Source organism: Haliaeetus albicilla, chromosome Z (genome assembly GCF_947461875.1).
Source record: "Haliaeetus albicilla chromosome Z, bHalAlb1.1, whole genome shotgun sequence".
Classification (NCBI taxonomy): domain Eukaryota; kingdom Metazoa; phylum Chordata; class Aves; order Accipitriformes; family Accipitridae; genus Haliaeetus; species Haliaeetus albicilla.
This window is the reverse complement of record NC_091516.1, coordinates 15,503,367-15,518,189: the sequence shown is the minus strand read 5'-3', so window position 1 is coordinate 15,518,189 and position 14,823 is coordinate 15,503,367. Positions and strand designations below refer to the sequence as shown.

The 14,823-nt window shown below is 36.1% G+C and overlaps 1 protein-coding gene across 5 annotated transcripts in view; it reads left to right on the top strand.

The window, feature by feature from the left end:
- FCHO2 (FCH and mu domain containing endocytic adaptor 2) overlaps positions 1-14,823 on the top strand; it is a 96,262-nt gene that overhangs the window by 67,091 nt on the left and 14,348 nt on the right. For 3 of the 5 annotated variants that reach the window (XM_069776009.1, XM_069776011.1, XM_069776013.1), the window contains exons 13-19: positions 408-595; positions 1,602-1,626; positions 2,352-2,394; positions 3,075-3,169; positions 6,819-7,328; positions 8,748-8,851; positions 10,925-11,054. In XM_069776009.1, the coding sequence (XP_069632110.1) occupies positions 408-595; positions 1,602-1,626; positions 2,352-2,394; positions 3,075-3,169; positions 6,819-7,328; positions 8,748-8,851; positions 10,925-11,054 (1,095 nt within the window). The remainder of the gene's footprint in view (positions 1-407; positions 596-1,601; positions 1,627-2,351; positions 2,395-3,074; positions 3,170-6,818; positions 7,329-8,747; positions 8,852-10,924; positions 11,055-14,823) is intronic. The other 2 variants (XM_069776010.1, XM_069776012.1) reach the window with 2 other exon arrangements.

Sequence of the window (14,823 nt, the reverse complement as noted above, 5' to 3'; positions counted from 1 at the left end):
TTTCCTTCACTTGGTTTAAAAAGATTTCTACGTTTTTCATACATGTGTTAGAATCCCTGGTTGAGTCTTACAAATCATAAATTTAACATGCAGAAGTGTTGCTACTGAAGAATCTTTAATTTATCCTGATGCCTTCAAATATGCAGTTGTTCAGTTATATGACATAGTGCCTTTCAGAACAGAATACCGTTATGAAGATGAATGGACTATAAAAACTAAATTTTAACTCTGAGTTGTGAATTTTGGACAGTGGATATATCTGAAATGTCTATATAAGTGCACAAAGAGGTTAGGCAACATTGTTTATCTGTGGTGTTCACTTAATATCAGCATTATGTAAAGCGTAATTATGAAATGGATTAAGCAGATGGATTTGAAGTATTTCTACCTTAACTGACAAAAACATACCAAAGAGAACCATTTCTATTCATCCAGTGATTCTGACTCTGAAGATGATGAACCCAGGAGGTTCCATGTAGAAATAAAACCTGTCCAGGCAAATAATAGCTCTCAATATACCATGCCTTCCTTGGATGAATTAAAAGTATCTATAGGGAACATCACTCTTTCTCCAGCAATATCTGTAAGTTATTTTGTTCTTTGTATTTTTAATGCATAGAAGAGAAAAGCGGTAAAGAATCTTTAGTGTAAACATATATTTTAATGTTCAGAATTTATTCTAGGTTCAAGTTCAATGATTCTTTTTTTCTTGTGCACAAGGGTCATCTTTGGTACACTTTATTGCAGTGTAACATTAAGTAATTCTCCCTTCTCAGATTTTAACTTTCCTTTGAGTCTTGGGAATGCTCAGTCTTTGTCTTTCTGCTGTTGCCACCACAAGATATTTGAATACATCATGCAGTTAGCTGAGCATAGCTTTTAACATAGTTTACTAATTAGTACTCAATAATATACAAACCATTAAAACAGATCATATAATGTGGATACATGTAACATTTACAGTGCAGCTTTTATTGATGTATTATGCCAATCCACAGAATGATCCTTTTATGCCATGAGGTGATACTATAAATAAATAGTATTAAAGTATGCTAGTAAAATATTCAGATCAGAATAAGAACGGCTCTGATTTTAAGGAAAATATTGTGCACAACATATTAAAATAATAATGATGATTTTTCTCTCCTCCCCCCCGCCACATTTTGAAAGCAGAGGCACAGTCCTGTAAGTACAGAATGGCTTTTTAATTGACATTTTTAGATTAAAACCAAGTCACTGTAGTATGTGAGGGGAGTTATTGGGAAAACCTTAGGAATGTTTCTTTCCATGTATACCATGTGATATATAAGCTGTTTAATTTTACTGCCCCAGCCTGTAAAGGGGTTTAGTAATACTGCTCCCTTTGTCAGCTCTGCAGTGTTTATTCCTGCCTTTTCTTACTGCTCTGGTGGGTGTGCACTGGTTGCTCTGTCCTGGCTCATGTTCTGGCCTTCTGCAAGCTCAGAATGTTTTGCCTGGCACTGAAGGCAAAGTATCTCACAGGAATTTGAATTGAAATAAGAACCCTGGGACTGTTAAGCATTTTATTTAACAGTTGGTAGAAGAATTTATTCCTTTCTTTTTTTTTTTTCCCATTTCAGGCACAAATGAATCAAAATTCATCCAGTAAGTGTGAATCTTTAACTTTTAGTCTATTTATGTTAGTTTTTTAACAGAGCATGAAAATAGATTGTTTTTTAATTGTTGAAGAAAGAAACTTATTAAGTATCTGTATTTCAAATAGGAAAAAATATTCCTCTTGTCATTTCTAGATACCTCTTCTTTTTCTATACACTCAGCTGTTCCCTATTCTGGGAAACAGATGAGGCTGGCTGTGACAGTAATGAGGAACACATCCAAGAGCCAAAGGGGGGACCCCATGGAAAAGAATCCTGTGCAAGTTCTTAAAACCCTTCTACCCACTCAAGTTTAGTATGATCCACAAACCAGAAAAGCACACTCTCTCTGTTTTATAGTCAAACACAAACATGGTCATGGAGATAGAGGACAGAGCATTAGTCTCTATCCTGTAGGGTTTTTTTCAGTGGGAAACCAAGCCAAATTTACTGAAGAATAATATTTATGTCAACTGTAATTTAAGGAAGAAATTTCAAGTGAACAGCACTTCCCCCAAAATGCATTGCTCTTTGTAGTCCTCTCCTAGTAGAAGGTTTTTCAGGAGTATCTGAATTTATATTATCGGAACTAATGTATTTTGTCTTTTCCATTTTAATATTTCATAATTAGTTTTGAACTGCAACCATTAATATTTACTATCTTTTTATAATGAAGCTGGAATTTTTATTTTAGAGTGTCACAGCTTTGGTGATAATACCGTGTCTTTTGCTTAGGTGAAGAGTTAACAAAATCAAAGCTTTCTGCTCCAACTAATGAGTAAGTTAAATTCAAAGTTCTACCAAATACAATTTTGCAGAAATTTGGTCTTGTTTTGATCTAATACTCGGAAACTCATTGGAAATATCAGCTGACTGCTATTTTAAGTTGGGCATCTATTGTATCTTAAAAGTTAGGGAGTAATTATGTAACAGTGGAGATTTCTATTCGTTTTCCTCTTCTAATACATTTGCTTCATTGTGATCTGTCTCGATATTTATAATTACATTATTATAAAATACTGGGTTTTAATTAAAATCTCAAATTATAATTAAGACAGTTATAGTGTTCCCTGGTAAAGTGTTTCAGATTACAAGCCCTAAATTTGGACAGGTCTGTATACCTTGCTTATGTATGCATATACTGAAAGAAATGGATTTTAAGAGATATGTCTCCTTGAAAATGACAGTCATTTAACCAACATTATGAAGTATGTGCACACACAAACTTGCACCACAATGTCAGTTCAGATAGTCTTCTTTTGTGTAAATCAGTTCCTTGACCTGCAATTTGTAAGTACTTTTTATTTCCAGATGCAAAGACTAACTAATAAAGAAGAATTTATCAAATTTATTTATCATATTATTATATTTATTATCAAACTACGACTGAAGTTGTCATTTGATTTTTATGAGTATATACATCTTTCATTTATATTCCAATTGTAACTTGTAATATAGAAAGGGGAACAGTGACCTCCTGGCATGGGATCCGCTCTTCAGCAGTTCTCTTGAGTCTTCCTCTTCAGCTTCCTTGGCATCTTCATCCTCCTCAGGTACAATATTTGGTAGTAGAAAATGTTTTCTTTATATACTTCAGGATGTTCTGTTGTTGCTTTTTTAGTTATTGCAAGGAGACATGCTTTGACTATTGAAATGAAAGAATTTTGTAAAGCGGTATACTATCTTAAAAGTAATACACAACTGAGAATGCAGTGTATCAGGCTTTCAAGGTAGGGAGCAAGGGGGAAGAGGGAACACTAGAAACCTTAAGAAAATTCTATCTTGCTTCTGCCTTTTTTTATCACCTTCTCTCACTTTCCAAAAAAATGATCACCATCTAGCCGTATAATCCTATTTTTTTCAGCCGGTTGGGCTCAGAGATTAAATGGAGGTTGTCGCAGCAACTGTGAGACAAGCTGAGCTTGCACTGTGAATAGGGATGGGTTTCTTCTTTCCAGTAAAGTACACAGGCACCATGGAGCTTTGCTGTTTGGAACTTGTTTCCTGTAGGAAACCATGATTCTGTTAGGAAATGTGCGGGCATAATCCAAGGGCAGCCAGATAAAAATGGCAAGGCTGAGACTAGAATTAAGGGGGAGTTCCTGGCACCACCTGAGAGCAGGGGTATTGGGAGGAAAAGGGTGGGCTGAGGAGTATGGGAGGCAGAGGGGGAGGGAGCGTAGGAATTTTGGGGTGCAGGATTTTGAGGGATATTAGTGTGGGCAAGACACTGGCAGGCTTTCCTGAAACCTGTTCTTTGAGGGAGGAAAAAAAAACCAAACCAAAAATAGTCAATATTCATTTTTACATCCAAAAGGCAGTGAAGGAGAGGGAGACAAAATGGCATATGAGTGGTTATGTGTTGAAGAGGCTGAGAGCAGGAGATGTTGAGAAACTAGTTCAGAAAAAGGAAGGAGAGACCAAAACAAAAGCAGTGTTAGGACCTGCTTACTAAAAGTATTTATTTAAATTATTTATTATGTTTATTATCTTGGGGGGGTTTAAAGCAGAATCTACTATTTACTAACAGTAGCAGATACACTGTTTCCATAGTTCTTTTCAGTCTACCTACTGCGTATCTATTTTCCACCCCTGCTGTCTTAATGTAGAGACTTCTCTCCTTCCACATGCCTGAGAAAAGAAGCATTCAATGTTTCTGTTAGCTAGGTATTCATATTCCAAAAGTTATAACAGACCTCACTTCTTTGTTCACAATCATGGCTTTCTGGCCATTTTCCTCTGTGCTTAATCATACAGATTGAAGAACAGTAAGGAAGAGTACATGTATCAATAGGGGAATTCTGCTCAACTAGTGTTAATTCTTCTTGGCCTTAGTAATGTCCTTTTAGCAGCAACCAGCATTGCTATGTAACCTTTTGGGTTTTAAATGGAACTTATTCTTTCACTATAAATTTGTGTTCCTTAAAAGTTACAGTTTTTAACAAATCTAGCTTACAGAAATTATTAGATTGTCTCTTCCTCACTTAGGTAACCAGTCAAGATTATTGGCTAGTGGATCCAAATTTGTGACATATTTAAGGATAAATTATATAGATACCTATTACTGCAATATGCTGAAAGGAACTGGTGCTTTCTCAAAATAATCTGGTTTTGCTAGCTTTGGTCTGGTGTTGGGAGTTGGTAGAGGAAGGCAGAGGATACTTAATTTGTTGTGCTGATGGTTGTTACTGTATCCAGTTGTTTATTGCTATGCCTAGATGGGAAGTCAAAGCAGGGTAGGAAATGCTCATACAGTCCCTCCTGGCAGCAGAACTGTGGAGAAAGTAGTCTCTGGCTGCTGAGTAGTGACAGGTAATTTGGATCCGTAACATCCTCTGTAGCCATATCTAGGGGAGAGTCATCTACACAAGCCCTCATACCCGAAAGAGGCTTATGCACAGAACCCTTCATTTCATTGAAATTGGTGGAATATAGTGTCCTGTGGGCATAAGTCAATTTTAGATATAAGACATCTGTGCCTTGGCAAACTTTATCTGCTAAATAATTATTTAAAGGATTGTTGTTCCAGGAGTTAACTAAGAATTTACACTTGTGAAATGATCCATGGAGTTAAGTAGAAAGTGAGTGTTCTAAAGTATAACAAATTACTAATACATTTGGGAAAAAAATACTGGATTGATGTAGGTCACACTGTTGTTTAAATCAAGTTCTGCTGCTCACTAAACTGCAGCTTAGTTCTAAAGACTTTAAAAAATACACAACTTTGATCTGATTGTATTTTCCTTGAAATCTGTGTTTTATCTTCAACTTGAAGGTTATATAGGTAAGCTGATGCTTAAAGCTTTTGAGAATCTCAATCCAAAACTTAAATTACATAGATTAGTTATTTTGTATACAGCAAATCTGCATATCATGATGTAGCATGTCCCACAGATCACTTTTTTCTTTTTACTGTTAAAGCATTTCTTTAGATATTGTTTCGTAACTCTGTGTTAATCATTGAACGCTTAAACTACCATGGTATTTGAGGAGACAGTGGTTTATGCAGCACAGAAGTAAACTTTGGTCATCCATGAATAATTCTGCTTTATTAGAAGTTTAAGCTAACTTTGTTATCTTGAACAAACACAACAGACATTTTTTAGCCAGCTATTAATATTGTAAATATGCTTCTTTTTATTTATCTTCCTCATTTTCCTCCATATGTATTTTTAAAAGTTTTGAACATTTCCACATTGCTTTTTGAACAGGATTCACAGTAGTATTTTAAAGCCTTTGAATGATATTTAAAATATCTGTTAGAAAGGGAAAGCTGTGTTAAAACTCTGTTTACGTGGGCTTAGAGAATGTACTTGTTCATGGCAAAAGGACCACTGTAGAGAGGACACCTACACTTTTGATCTGAACTTTTAAATGTGTTGCTCTCTTTTTTGATTCTGTATGTCGCTCTGCTGTTGCTCCTAGCTTTGCCAATCTGCAAGATGTTGAGAATTGACTAACCTTGCATTTTCTGCTTCTGTTGTCATCTACTGCAACAGGCAACAGCCAAATGCAGGGAATAATTGTGGAAAACTCCTGTTTTCCAGGAGCCTTAAGATTCTAGGATGAGAGAGGAAATAAACTGGGGTGGATGATGCCTTATACATATAGGTACTCACTAGATACAGGTCGATGCAGACAGAAGAATATCAAACAAGATCTCAGGATTGCATTGTCTTCATTCATTCACTGGACAGCCATTTATGTTGGGCCTTCTCATTACAAATGTTAAGGGTGAGAGGCTAAAAATGTTTGGAAGGAACAGAATAGGATAGGTTTGATTAAATAACTTGGAAAGAAATGAAAGCAGAAAACTATGGAGTGGAAACAAAAATGGAGTAGGACACAAGAAGGAAAAGACAAAGATGAGAGGAAGCTAAGCCAAGACAGGGAGGAAGTTAGAGGAATAAGGAAAGTCATGAGAAGTAGGGCCTTAAGTGGAGAAAAATACGATAAATTACTTTTTGGTTTACTTAAAAACTGGAAAGTGACATGATTGGCAGTGTGAATGAAGTACATGTGATATATGGCTGGGGTTTTTTTCTTTTATTTGTAAGTGGTGGGATTTTTAGCCTACCAGAGCCGTTATTTTTCATGCTGGCTAGTAATCCTCATGCAGTGGATATTGAATACTTTTTTGAATATTGAAATTTTTATCTTTTCAGTGTTGGTCCTAGTTTCAATTCTTCCCTTTTTCTTCAGCTACACTGAAAGAGCACAATAGGAGCTCCTTCTCATCTCCCACTGATTTGCCTGGGTGTAGAGTATCTCAGTCTTTGCTTGGACACCAGACAGATTCTGGGTCTACAAGCCCATCCTCACCAGACTTTACCATCAGCACTTTGTGCAAATCTGGTGTTACAGCAGCACCATCAGGGAGTACCAGTACTTTATCCTGTGTTTCACGGTCTCAGAGTCAGTGGATTTCATTTGCTGATGAACTTCTTACAATTAGACACACAAGCCCAGACAAGAAGGAGCCCCAAAGATTGCATTTTAAAACTGAAAATGCCTGCCTTGCCTCTTCTGCTTTGCTTGGGAATTCTTCCAACAGCTGTGCTTCTGAGGATCAAAGTGACCTTTTCAATAATACTATATGCCATGAACAATTATTCATTGAAGAAACTGGCACTGCTGCTGAAATTTCTTCCGCATCATCTTCAGCACTACTGGACTATAGTTTAGTGTCTTCTTGTGCTCATACAAATAAGGGTATGGCAAGCATGCATTGTGTACTGCTCTTTGCTAATAACTGACACCAAAAAGCAAACTTCGGACTCATTTTTCTTTTGTTATTATCACTCACCTGATGTTAAAATTAACTCATCTTTTTACTTAGAATGTACTAAACTGCTTGTAAGCACCAACTTCCTTGGAAGTTATGACAATGAAGTAAATATTCAGCTTGAAATAATAATAAAAATTCAAGTTATTCAATTAAAAGCATTGTTTTCTCTTAACTATGCAGAGCTTTGCTTCTCTAGAAATAAGAATGTGTTTTTCTGGGATGTCAGCAGTGAGATCTCAAAAATTTAAGTGACTGAATTTGCAAAACCAATTCCATTCCTAAATGGCTTTGTATAGATATTTTCAGATTAAATAAATTTAAATAAATTGGATTTAAAACTGTTCTTTTTTAACACCCAGTATTTTGAAGTGTTGATGATATCACAGTAAAGCGCATTTGGGCAAGCATGCCATGATTCACTGAATACCTGTGGTACTGCAGCAGACTACTTGGTGTTTAGCATGCACTGTCAGCTTGGGACATAATAAGAATTTTACAGGAATGACTGATGTTTTAGAAGTTAATTTATCTGGGGACATTTGAGTTTGCAGCTCCTAAGATGGATGTGGTTGGTATTAGCCTAGTTTTTTTCTTCCCAAGTCACTGATGAAACTCCTGTACTTTGACCGCAGCAGACTTATGCTGAATGCCTGAGAAAACTTAATACTTAAAAGTTGCATTTTAAATAACATTAGCTGATTTAATTAAAAAAGAACCATCCAGAATAATTTGAGGGAGATAATAGGATGTACTGTAACAACATAGTCATATATTAGGATTTCAGTCTATTTTGAGGTTAATTTTAGATCTGGTGTACTCATTGGATGGCATCTAACATTTATTTTAAAATACAGTTCTATTCATTCTATTCAGAAAAGTGACTTTGTAAATGTAGCATCTTTGTACTGCTGCTACCATCTGTTAGTTATTTCTGTTAGGTTTAGAAGGACATGGGGGCACTATTTTTTTAACTGCTTTTTACTTCTGATAGCTTGGCTAAGAGATAATAAGGACTTAGTGTGTTCTTACAATCAACAAAGTAATTTACCTGTTATGCTGCTGTATATTTATTGAAGTCAATGGGATTTCAGTGGGCAAAATTTGGTGTAAAAAAAAAAAAAAGGAGAAAGCCCATGATGCCATTTTTAGAGTCACTTTTCAGGGTATCACATGGCCCTATTTTAAAAGCATTTATGATTAGTGGTAAATCTTACAAAATGGATCTTCTAAAATAGGAACTTCTAATAGAAACATAACTTGCAGTTATTCTATTCAAGTGAGTACATATTTATGTTCAGTGTGACCTTTCTAAAATTTATTTCCTTAAATTTGCTTTCTTTCAGCAAGGCCCACAACTCCTCTTTCTGTAAGCACCATTGTACCCCCTCCAAGGCCTGCTTCAAGACCAAAACTGTCTACTGGGAAACTTAGTGGGATTAATGAAATAGTATGTATTGACTGTTTTTTTTTAATTCTCCATTGTAACTTGATTTCAGATACACCATTCATTTATATTGTTACAGTGGAGTTACTTTCCAGCTGATGTTCAAAGAATCATATAAGCAAATTTTCACCATTGCCAGATAGGCATGGAAGTTGTTCATAACTATATTACTATAACAAAATAATTCTTAATAGAACTACTGAGGTCCAAAACATAATTTTTGCATCGGCTGAATGTTTTTAATTGAACAAATCAATAATTTGATAATGAAAGGATAGCATGTGTATGAGATTGAAGTTTTCAAAATGTAAAATATTACTGAAGTTATTAACAAAGCTCCATTGATTCAGGGATATCACCAAAGCTTTGGGGAATGAATGGTATTAAGCAGATCTTTATCAGTCATGTGTTGACACAAGTAGCCCTGCTGTGACTTCTCTCTGCCCTTGGCGCTGGTTGGTGGAGAAGGGAGGTGGCAGATTGCAGCAGCTGCCCATCAGGATAGTGAGAGGTTGCACACTGCCTGCATCTCTGCTCACTGCCTGCAGTAGGTCCACCTGCCGATAAGGAATGTGGCAAAGAATGCAAATACCCAGACAGCGTATCAGACCAAGCCACGCTTAATCTCCTCTGTGAATATTAGGATTCTTTGGGTTTCATTTGACTTACTGACTTGGAAAAATGTTACCATGGTAAGATCCTCTTGCTGTCTTTCAAAGCAGCAAGATATTTTCACTATATTCTTGTTACGGACAAAATTCTGGTCTTATGCTTTGACAAAACTGAAACATTTTTAAACTGTTTTGCATTTCTATAAGGTCAAAATAGGGTTCATTTTGAGATTCTTTTCTTATTCCAATATAAAATTGTAGTAATTGCTCTTAGACCAAGGAATCTGTTCTTCATGTCATCATAATTAAAAAGAAGAATTCAGCTGGTACTGTTCTGCTATAAAGTATGATTCTGCACAAAGCTATATTCATTTTATACTGTTGTTTTAGAAATTAGCTATTATCTGGGTACAACTGGAAGATTGACAGTTATCTTCATTATATATCAACTCCTTTTACAATTCCCATAGTCTGTATAAAAACCACATACACAGCAACAAGCATGATCGAACCGAAATTAAAACAAAACAAAACAAAAAAATCCCAAAACCAACCAACCAAACAAAAAAAAACAAAACAAAAAAACAGTTACCCAGCCAAAATAGATGCCTCAGGTGTTCCAGTACCTCTTAGATAGGTTAATCCCAAAATGATTATTACTTAACCTTAACAGTTAAGTGAATCATCAAACCATCCAGAGATTTAGGATGGAAGGGATTTTTGAAGATCTCTAGGCCAACCTCCTGCTCAAAGAAGGGCCATCTTCAAAATTGCATCGGGTTGCTCAGGGACATGCTGAGTTTTGAAAATGTCCAGAAAGGGAGATCTTCAGTCTCTTTGGGCAACCTGTCCCACAAGTTATAAGACAGAATTTTTTCCCTAATTTCAGCTGAAATTTTCTTTGCTGTAGCTCTTGCACCTTTGAGAAGAGCCTGACTCTGCCTTCTTTATACCCCCTTTCAGCTGGTAAAAGACTGCTCCTTAGGCTTCTGTTCTCCAGGCTGAACAAACCCAGGTCCTCCAGCCTGTACCTCTCTCTTGTACTCCAGACCCAACTATTTTAGTTGCCCTCTGCTGGACTCGCTTCCACTTTGTTAGTAGCTCTCCTTTAGCTCTGTAAATCCACATTTGCTGCACACATACACAAGGCTGTAGGCTTAGGTTCTGCTACTGTGTTGTAACACAATTATTGACAGGCTGCTACATAATCAAATATATTAGACTTAACTACCCAGGCAAAAAATTAATCATGATAACCTATGAAATAATGGAATTGATTCCAATGGAAAATGTGGGTTCTCTGTTTTATACTAAAAACTAGGGTAGATAAAGCATTAAAGGAACTATGTTGAGAAACACTATGAAATTGATTGTGGCATGAAATGAAGAACTCTTCTACTTATAGTCTTTTTTTCATCTCTTTAAAACCACTTTGTGTAATACTCTTGTAATCTCTTTTGTTCAGCCTAGGCCATTCAGCCCTCCGTTGACCTCCAACTCAAGTCCACCTCCTGCAGCTCCCTTGGCACGTGCAGAGAGCATTTCCTCAATATCCTCTTCTGCTTCCCTCAGTGCAGCAAACACGCCTACAGTTGGTAAGTTAAATTAAGCATTTTAACTTATTTTAGAAATAGCGTTATTCTGCCACTAGGTTCCACCTGTTAGGAAAACCATTCATTGGAGTTAGTTGCTCCATATGTGAGTCCAGTCTAGGTACTTCAAGCATCCTTTGCAATACCTGCTTCTAAATGACACTGAGAGACAGGGCAGTGGATTTAATTAGATTAGACCATAGATCCAATTATGGCATGTTCTTTAGAGAAATATTTTTCAAAATTAATATTCTATGAATTCTTATTTGTTATGCTTGTATATCCAGTCATCAAGCACAACATGCTGTCATCTATTTGTTCAGAAGATGTTATTGTATAGGTGCAGAAATATTTGTGGATACTAATAAATTTGAATGAATATAAATGTTCACAAAATTGAGTTCTTCTATGTTCTTTTTATTTTGTTTGTTATCCTCTAATAGCAATTTTCAAAAAAATGAAACTAATGCACCTTTTTCTTCAAGTTTGTGAAGTATATAAGCTAAACAGAGGTGTTTAGTATAAGCAAAACAAACAAACAAAAAAGATGAAGATGAAAAGCAAATTAGTCTTCATGTGTTGCCACTAATTTCAGAAGGTTTTCTTATGTTTTTAAAGGGAAGTCCTTCAGTTTTGATATTTGGTTATAAAAAATGGAAAGGAAACTTATTAGGGGTTTTTTTGTTTGTTTGCATTTTTTTAAGACACTTTAACTTCTTTCTTTAGCACAACTGAAGTATTTCATTCCTGAACACTGTTAGCACTTTAGTCCCAAGTTAAATCAGATTCTTGAGTTAACACTCAGTTATCTGTGAATGTTACTGATGCCAAGGATTCATCACCCAGGCTCAGCAGCTCAGGATAGCATCTGCACAGGTTCTAGGGGCAGTCCTGCACTGAAAGCAGTGGAGCTGTTTCAACCCTGTGCAGGATCAAAGCTAGTAAGGTCTGCCCAGCCTTAGCCGCTACAGTTCAGTGTCCACCAGTTTCCCAAATGCTGAGAAGCATTACAGAAAGATAACTGATATTTTGGTTGCCAAAGTCCATCCAGGCTCACATCCTTAGGCCTCAGCACTGGTGCCAAGGAACCAAAAGTTGGTGGCAGCAGCATCAATAGCCCCAGCTCTGAGTGTGTGTGTTGTTGGAGACAGTGACAGAGTGAGATCGTGAGGTGAGGGCAGAGGTAAGGAGGTGTGTGCTGACACCGAGGTTTGACATGGTCATTAACCTGGCCTAGCAAAAATAAACAAGGTCAGTTCCATATGCACTGACTGTATGAATTAAATAGTCCTGGAAGGCTGGGAAGGACAGTGCAGATGGCTGAATGACTTTGAGGCATGAGGATATACTCTGCACTGCTGTCTGTATTCTTTTGACTTTTGCACAGTCCAGTGTTTCCCTTACTCCATTTGTTCTGAATAATGGAGAGTTGACTCTAATTATCTTTTTCCAAGTGAACTTTAAAGCATGCATAATTGAATGTTTCTTTTATGCTTTAGCGTTATTTTAATTTGCAAATTATTTTTACATATCTTAATTATTTAACATCTGGTTTTGCTTGAAATATTTTGTTCTCTTGCAATGTTTTGTTTCATTTAAATGTAATAGAGGATGATCTTTTGATTGGAAATCTTCCTACAATTGAAAAGCTTTGTGAGACACCACCAGGTATTGTACTTAAAGCAGATTTACATGTCAGCTAATCATCCTAATACACTACACCTAATAAAATTGTATTTCTTTTGAAACAAGTTTCTCCAGCTATTTCTGGTACCTGGCAGATACAAGTAGCTCGGAAGCTCAACTACTTAACAAGTTATATGTTGCTGAAATCACCACAACTTGATATAACCACTTTTATATAACGTAATCTTCTGTCTCTACCTTTCTCACCCCAACCAACCTGAAACTTGGTCTTGCTTCTTCAGTTTGTCTTTGCTATTTTCTTTCAAGTGAAGTGAATACATTTTTACTTTGACAATCCTTATTCTCGTAAGACAAGTAGGTAAAAATGTCTCTCTCTATAATACAAATCTTTGAAGATACACATAATAAAGGTAATATTTTTTAAAAACTAAATTTTATTTTCATGACAGCTGTTTAGCCAATATTAAAATTGTCTGAATCTTTGTTTCTAAACAGAACTAAAACCATTTGATCAGGTTTATTTATTTGCCCTTTTTATGACCAATGATGCAGTCTTTTATTCTGCAGTTTGGCAACCTCCTTGAGTGTGTCAATGTACCTGTTTGCATGGTTGTGTCACTAGCTCTTGTGTCAGCACAGCTCAGGGGCTGTTAATGGTGGTTGGGGCTGAGGCACGTGGCAGGGTTTCAAAGCCAGCTTTGCTGTTACTGCCGAAGGTGCTAGAACTGGAGCCTTGAGCTGGGCTGCAGCCTGCAATGCAGCTAGACCACCTTGGCGCAGCTCTGTGATGCCCCATCCATCTGAGAGCTTGCAGCAGGCGTGGAAGACCCTGAAGCTGGATATCACTGCATTGCATTGTATTTTCAGCAGCAAGGCAACAAAACAATGACTTCCAGACTTAGGTTATGTGGTTACACTTGTTTCAATTTATTGGTTTTTAGGAGAACGCATAGATTTTTATGAATCAAAAGGTGATGAACAGTGGGGGCAGAGCAAGTAAGAGAGAAACTATCTCATTTGTAGTCCCTTAAATACATGTCAGAAATGTATATAGATAGATATAGAGATATATATATATTTGCTTTAGTGTTCCCCCCAAAAAGTAAAAATAGTGGTGTTATTCCTGATAAATTTCACTCTTCAGACAAAAATTCAGTATTTGTCTTTTACTGATAGGAATATCATTTATATATTTGCATTACTCTGTATAATTTTCAAATATCAATATAAAAATATACAGAAGGCCATTATAAGTAAAAGAATTTAAAAGAATGTATACGTCTGTAAACAATCTGGTATAATTAATGCAGGGTAATCACCTCCTATCTGCTTTGCAATTGTTTCTTGTTCCTTAGTAAATTGGGGAAAAAGACAGTAAAACACCCCAGCAAACATAGTGCCACATCCATTGAGTGCATATTTTGGCTTTAGTGGAGAATACTTCTGGAGTTCAATATTTCACCAAACAGAATTCTGGCTGTTGTTAACTCATTATTTTACTGCACATTTGCTTCTTGAAGTCATGCTTTCTGGATTCCTGAGACTACTGAGAATCACAGCTTTTGCTGGTAGTTTTCAGTGAGAGAAGAAAAATTTTAGAAACATGGCCCATGTGTTGTCTGAAAGAATAAATAAAACCAACTTATTGTTCATATTAAAAAAAGTAAATAACTTAGAGTTTTGCAGCCAGTGTCATAATATTTCGTTCATCTAAGAATTTTTGAACACTGCTGACTAGAGTATAATTTTTGATCTAAGGAGGCCTAAATGTTGCAGTGAGATTTTTTTCATGGTGCTGAGAAGTATTCTGAACATTTTACTACCTTAGGCAAGAAATCATGATGGAGAGTGAGGGTGAGGTGTGAGGTAGTAGAATTAGACCAACACCTGTCTTTTACTCTATTGTTGTTACTACTTCTTTCACTTATCTCTGAATTTAAGGTCTAGTATCTCATGTTAGACCTTCTGTGAAGAACAAGGTCACAACTTCCTTTTTTACTCTGAAAAACCTCAGAAGGCACAGCCACTGTTTTAGAGCAAATAGGATGTTTGCCATGAGCAATATTATATGGAAGTATTTTGTTTCTACTTTATGATATGAAAGAAAAATGTCTTACTTGCTCAT